This window comes from Borostomias antarcticus (assembly GCF_949987555.1).
Source record: "Borostomias antarcticus genome assembly, chromosome: 14".
Taxonomy (NCBI): Eukaryota; Metazoa; Chordata; class Actinopteri; order Stomiiformes; family Stomiidae; genus Borostomias; species Borostomias antarcticus.
The window spans coordinates 6865894-6872457 of NC_140247.1; the positions used below are offsets into that span (position 1 = coordinate 6865894).

General features: G+C 50.6%; 1 protein-coding gene across 1 annotated transcript in view; it reads right to left on the reverse strand.

Moving 5' to 3' along the window:
- Window positions 1-986: 986 nt before the first annotated feature.
- fgfrl1b (fibroblast growth factor receptor like 1b) overlaps window positions 987-6564 on the reverse strand; it is a gene marked incomplete at both ends in the record, with an annotated part of 19871 nt that continues 14293 nt past the window's right edge. The window contains 4 exons of the mRNA XM_084449133.1: window positions 987-1381; window positions 2166-2525; window positions 2957-3235; window positions 3405-3500. Coding sequence (XP_084305259.1) covers window positions 987-1381; window positions 2166-2525; window positions 2957-3235; window positions 3405-3500 — 1130 coding nt within the window. The remainder of the gene's footprint in view (window positions 1382-2165; window positions 2526-2956; window positions 3236-3404; window positions 3501-6564) is intronic.

Sequence of the window (6564 nt, forward strand, 5' to 3'; positions counted from 1 at the left end):
CTGGTACACTTTAATTGATTGGACACAGTTGACATTTGGGGCACACAGAGGCTGGCTGGACCATGCGTCTCCCTGCGGCGGAGACATACAGGGTACAGTAGCTACTGTACATCATGCTTCCAAGCAGATAACACCACAAAACATTCCAGGCTTGGGTCAGATAGGGTCCATATTAGGGCGAAGAACTTGTGAGTAAATTGGAATTCAATTTCTAAGTCAGACTGGAGAGGATCAAAGTGTTTGTGGATGACCGCCAGAGCTGGGACATTCTATCATTCTGATCTCACACAACCAGGGTTAGGACTCCTGAGAACCACTGCTAGTCTCTCTGGGAGACCAGCTAGGCTGCTACAGTCTCTCTGGGAGACCAGCTAGGCTGCTACGCTCTCTCTGGGAGACCAGCTAGACTGATATAGTCTCTTTGGGATGGGAGACCAGCTAGGTTGCTACGGCCTCAGTCTCTCTGCTTATTGCTGACTATTCCATACTCTCTTCCCTCCACTAAGCTACATGCTTGTCTCTCTGTGTTGGTGTCTAATAGAGACTGTCCCATCCCTGGTCACCCCATTCACCCCTGTAGGCGTCTTCTCAGCTGCCTGACCTCCACCAGGTGTGGTCCAGACAGAGACTGGTGAGACCGGCCACTGACATGACATCTTCCACACCTCTCGAAGGAGGTAGGAAGTGTTCCCCGTGTCCACACTACACCATGGGAGATATAGTTCATATTTTTGGTTTCATCTACATGACTCAGTGTCCCTCGCTTGTAGTCCGTTGGTAGGTGGGAGTAGCAGCAGTGGCTAGGAGACAAGGCCACAAGGGAGATGTGTGTGTGTGTGTTTGTGTGTGTGTGCGTACAAAACATTATATTTGTGTGCGTGTGTGTGTGTGCGTGTGAGTGTGTTGAGTGTGTGTATAAGAGAGTTTATGTGTGTGTGTGTGTGTGTGTGTGTATGTGTGAGTAGTGTGTTTCTGCGTGTGCCCAGTTAGCACTGGTAGTGGAAGTGCTGGTGCTGGTGTACCTTACCCTCCACATGCGCGTGGGAGTGTGTGTGAGTGTGTGTGTGCATGTCCGTGTACACCTTAGAGTACACCTTGGGCGGGGCGCCGAGGTTAGGGGGGGGGCCCGGGCCCACGCCCAGCAGTCTGTGTGCGGGAGGTACGTCATGGCCGGGGGGGTCCTTGTCCGAGGGGGGCCCGTGGTGGTCTCGGTGCCCCAGGGGCCGGGGCGGCAGGGCCGCGTGGCGCCGGCGGGCGTGGCACAGCCAGAGGACGATGGTGCCCACCATGAGTAGGGCAGCGGCAGGGATGCCCACGATCAGAGGCCAGGGCAGGCCGGAACTCAGGTGGGGCGGGGTCACCGTGTTCTCCACCTGGGGGTCTGAACACACAGGCCAGAGAGAGGTGAGACGGGAGATCACACACACACACACACACACACACACACACACACACACACACACACACACACACACACACACACCGTCACCGTGTTCTCCACCTGGGGGTCTGAACACACAGGCCAGAGAGAGGTGAGGAGGGAGATCACACACACACACACACACACACACACACACACACATTATACAGGTGCATCTCAGAAAATTAGAATATTGTGGAAAGTTCATTATTTTCTGTTATTTAATTCAAAAAGTGAAACTTTCATATATTATATAGATTCATTACACATGAAGTGAAACATTTCAAGGCTGATTATCTCCATGTGCAAAAGGAGCCCTGACCAAGTATTGAGTATATAAATGAGCATACTGAACATACTGTACAATCATAAAGATTAAAACAAAAAAGGCTTGAAATATTTCACTTTGTGTAATGGATCTAGAATACATGAAAGTTTCACAGTTTGAATTAAACAGAAAATAATGTACTTTTAATTTTCGGAGATGCACCTGTACATTACGTATACACACAAACACACACAACACATTACATATATTATATGTTTTTGTACACACACACACACACATTTTTGTACATACACACACACACACATATACACACTCTTATACACACACACACGCACACACACACACATATATACACACACGTTTTTTTACATACACACACACATATACACACTCTTATACACACGCACACACACACATATATACACACACACACACACACGCCCCCGCCCCGCTGACCTGGCAGCACGGTGAGGTAAGCGCTGCGGAAGCTGTAGCCCATGGTGTTGGCGCCCAGGCAGATGTACATCCCGGCGTCCTCCTCCGTGGCCTTGACGATGGCCAGCTTGTTCAGGTAGGAGCCGTCGGGCCGGGACCACACCTCGCCGGTGGGCAGGACCACGAAGTGCTGCCCGCCCACCTCCAGCGTGGTGTTGCGCCGGTCCTCCTCGGCCGCCGCCGCGTCCACCCGCTTCAGCCACTGGACCACGGGCTTGACGTCGCTGTGGACCTTGCACTGGAAGGAGGCGGTGCCGCCGAACTCCACGGTGGTGTTGACCGGGTGGGTGCCCGTCAGGACGGGCTTACAGTGGGACCGCTCTGCGCGCGTGTGTGTGTGTGTGGGGGAGAGAGAGAGAGAGAGAGAGAGAGAGAGAGAGAGAGAGAGAGAGAGAGATTAGATACTTAGGAAGCGGTATTAATGTGGAAGAGGTATTGATGTGCCTGGCGGCTAAGTTCTGACCCTTAAAGCTGTGTCTTGTGTAGCTGTGCCTCGTGCCCCGTTGACATGCTAGCATCCACGGGTGCAGCCGCGACTAAATCAGTGGGTAAACTGCAGCGGAAATGTTACAGTTTTTCCAATGGGTGGTGTTTAAAGGAGAGGGTTTATACTGTGGATCCACGGATAAAGAAGTGAGCGTACTCCGTCCCCTCCACTACAATCTGTATAGGCTGGTGTACATGCCTCCTACCTCCTAACCCCTACCCCCTGTCTCCTGCTCCCTATCTCCTCCCTCCTGACCCCCTCATACCGATGACATCCAGCTTGTAGCTGGCGTTGATGTGCCCGGCGGGGCTGTTGACCTGGCAGGTGTAGCTGCCGCTGTCCCCTGGCTGCAGGTTCCGGAGGGTGAGGGTCCACTGGGGGCGGCCGGCCCTGCGGGGCGGCGGCAGGGGGGCGTGGTCCTTCCACCAGCTGATGGAGGGGGGCGGGGTCCCCGCGGCCTGGCACTTCAGGCGCACAGAGCTGCCCACGGGCTTGTACAGAACCCGCCGGCGCATCTTGGTGGGCTGGCTGAACCTGGGCTTCACTGGGCGGGGACGGGGGACAGGAGCACGTGGGGATGATGTCACAGCGATGACGTCACAGAGGTTATGTCTACTCGAGAACATGTGAGTACCTGGCCCTGACACAGGGTGCTCTCCTACCTTAGGGTTCTCCGGTAGGGTGTGTGTGTGTGTGTGTGTGTGTTGTCCTACCCCAGGGTTCTCCAGTAGGGTCCGGCTGGATCAGCTCAGCACTGGGTTCTGCTGCAACAGGAGGAGCACTGGTCTGGCTCACCACCACTGTGTCATCTGAAACACACACACACACACACACACACACACACAAACACAGTGAAGATGATTGAGAGAACTGAGGGACCTAGTCTGTTATGGGGGGTAGTCTGTGAGTGCATGTGTGTGTGCATGTGAGCATGTGTGTGTGTGTGTGTGTGTGTGTGTGTGTGTGTGTGTGTGTGTGTCTGTGTGTGTGTGTGTGTGTGTGTGTGTGTGTGTGTGTGTGTGTGTGTGTGTTTGTGAGGATGACTGACGGATCTGTCATGCAGCTTGGGCTCCAGCAGGTTTGTTCTTCTAACCAGCCTGGTGAGGCAGTGGGAGGTAGAAAGAGGTAGAGAGAGGCAGAAAGGTAGAGTGATAGAGAGGTAGAGAGAGGCAGAGAGGTAGAGTGATAGAGAGGAAGAGAGGTAGACAGGTAGAAAGAGGTAGAGAGAGGCAGAGAGGTTGAGTGATAGAGAGGTTGAGTGATAGAGAGGAAGAGAGGTAGACAGGTAGAAAGAGGTAGAGAGAGGCAGAGAGGTTGAGTGATAGAGAGGAAGAGAGGTAGACAGGTAGAGAGGTACAAAGGTAGAGAGAGGTATAGAGAGGTAGAGAGAGGTACAGTAGAGAGGTAGAGAGGTAGAGAGGTAGAGAGAGGTACAGTAGAGAGGAAGAGAGGTAGAGAGAGGTACAGTAGAGAGGTAGAGAGGTAGAGAGAGGTACAGTAGAGAGGTAGAGAGGTAGAGAGAGGTACAGTAGAGAGGAAGAGAGGTAGAGAGAGGTACAGTAGAGAGGTAGAGAGGTAGAGAGAGGTACAGTAGAGAGGTAGAGAGGCAGAGAGAGGTACAGTAGAGAGGTAGTATGAGGTACAGTAGAGAGGTAGAGAGAGGTACAGTAGAGAGGTAGAAAGAGGTACAGTAGAGAGGTAGAGAAGTAGAGAGAGGTACAGTAGAGAGGAAGAGAGGTAGAGAGAGGTACAGTAGAGAGGTAGAGAGAGGCAGATGGAGGTAGAGAGGAAGCAAGGCAAAGATAGGCTAAAGGAGGCAGGGCTAGCAGCAGCTAACACAGCTGTATTGTTGCCTACACCAGGCCAGCCTGTTGACTTAACCCTGAGCAGGAAGCCAATTAACAGCCCTCAGCCCAACCACGCTGGCCAATGGGGGCGGGGACTGCCCTGTTAGACCCGCCCCTCGGGAACCACCCACAGGAATGCACAGAGGGCCTATTCACACACGCACACTCCCTCTCCTACACACGCACACACAAACACACACACACACACTCTCACACACGCACACAGATGGACACACACACACACAAACATCCACCACCCACAATTTCTTGAAGATGCTGAGTATAGGCTGGTTCTGAGGCCAGGGAGAGGTGATCCAGGGTTTTTGTTATTTCGTGAGGAGTTTTTGTTTGACAGATGTATTGAGATCCCGTAACTTTGGTGTTAAGTTTGATTCTCGCTCCCCCATCAGTTCCAATGTTAGTTATGAACTGTGTTCTGTTGCTTTGGCTGATTTTTATGGAGCAGACGAGAAACGTTGGCCAGAGAGAACGTCTAACTTAGCTGCCGTCAGGAGCAGGATGTGATGAGGGGGAGAAAACACACTCCTCCACCAGGCTGCCGCCTGTGTGTGTGTGTGTGTGTGTGTGTGTGTGTGTGTGTGTGTGTGTGTGTGTGTGTGTGTGTGTGTGTGTGTGTGTGTGTGTGTGTGTGTGCGTGCGAGCGTGCGTGCGTGCGCGTGGAGGATGGTTGAATGCTGCTGGGGGACTGGTGGGCAGGCTCGTCTGTTTATAAGGCTCCATGTTAGTTTTTCCTTCTGGGGAAACTTAAAAGCAGCTACACTCAAACAGCCTCATTCTCCATTCATACCTGGAGCCCTGACTTTGTGTGTGTGTGCGTGTGTGTGTGCGTGCGTGTACGTGTGTGTGTAGACCCATTCAGGGAAGGGACCAGATTTTAGTGATCCCCCTCAGTCATGGGTGATGTAAACACACTGATGAAAGAGAGAGAGAGAGAGGGAGAGGTAGAGAGGGAGGAGGAGAGGGAGGGAGAGAGGGAGCGAGAGGGAATACAAGAGATGATTAGGAAGTTACCCACCCACTACAATCCAGAAGAGAGCATTGATGTTCTATAATCACCTAAAAGAAAGTGAAGCGACTCTGACACCTTCCATGACAAAGCTGTCACCTACAGAGAGATTAATCTAGAAAGTTCCCTCAGCCAGCTGGTTCCTGGGCTCTGTTCACTAACACAACCAGACTACACAGAGACCCAGGACAGCGACATCATTAGACCAAACCAAATAAGAAAACAAAAACATAATTACTGGACACACTGTAATGAATCAAACAAAAAAGAGCAAACTGGAACGTTATTTGGCCCTAAACCCAGAGTTCACAGTGGATGAATACCTGACCATTGTGACTGATCTAAAAGTAAGTGAAATACAATCAAATGTATGCCAAGCACATCCACCATGCTGGTGCAGGACAAAATGACATCTGATACAGTAAGGTTGAGGTCCGCACACAGCTACTCCACAGGGCTATTTATTAGGTCAAAGGTGACAACGTTTCGACCCGTGTGGGTCTTCGTCAGGTCTCTAAAAGGTGATCTAAAAGTAAGAAAATCCACGACTACTGCAGACTCAGTGAGCATAGCCTTGCTATGGAAAGGTACCGTAGGCTGCCATACAGATCTAGCTCTCGAGAGAAGACGGGCTATGAACCTACTGGACACTGAGGTGGAAACCAAGATGCACTTTCTAACCTCCTGCCAACTATATCATATTAGAAATATATTTCCCACAGGTCACACAGACCCACAGAGAATTTAAAAACAAAGCAAATATCGACATACAGTACATACATTTCATTAGGTGAAATACCTCAATGGTACACAAAACCCACGGTAATCAAACTGATATGTATACTTCAACTATTTGCACATTGTAAAATACTGTATTTTCTTATGCCGCTTTTTCTTTAAAACTTTTGAAGCGTAATTTAATCGTTATTTATACATTTAATTATTCATTATTATTTATCTTCATCTTAATGTAATGAATACTCTTGTTTCTGTTAATTT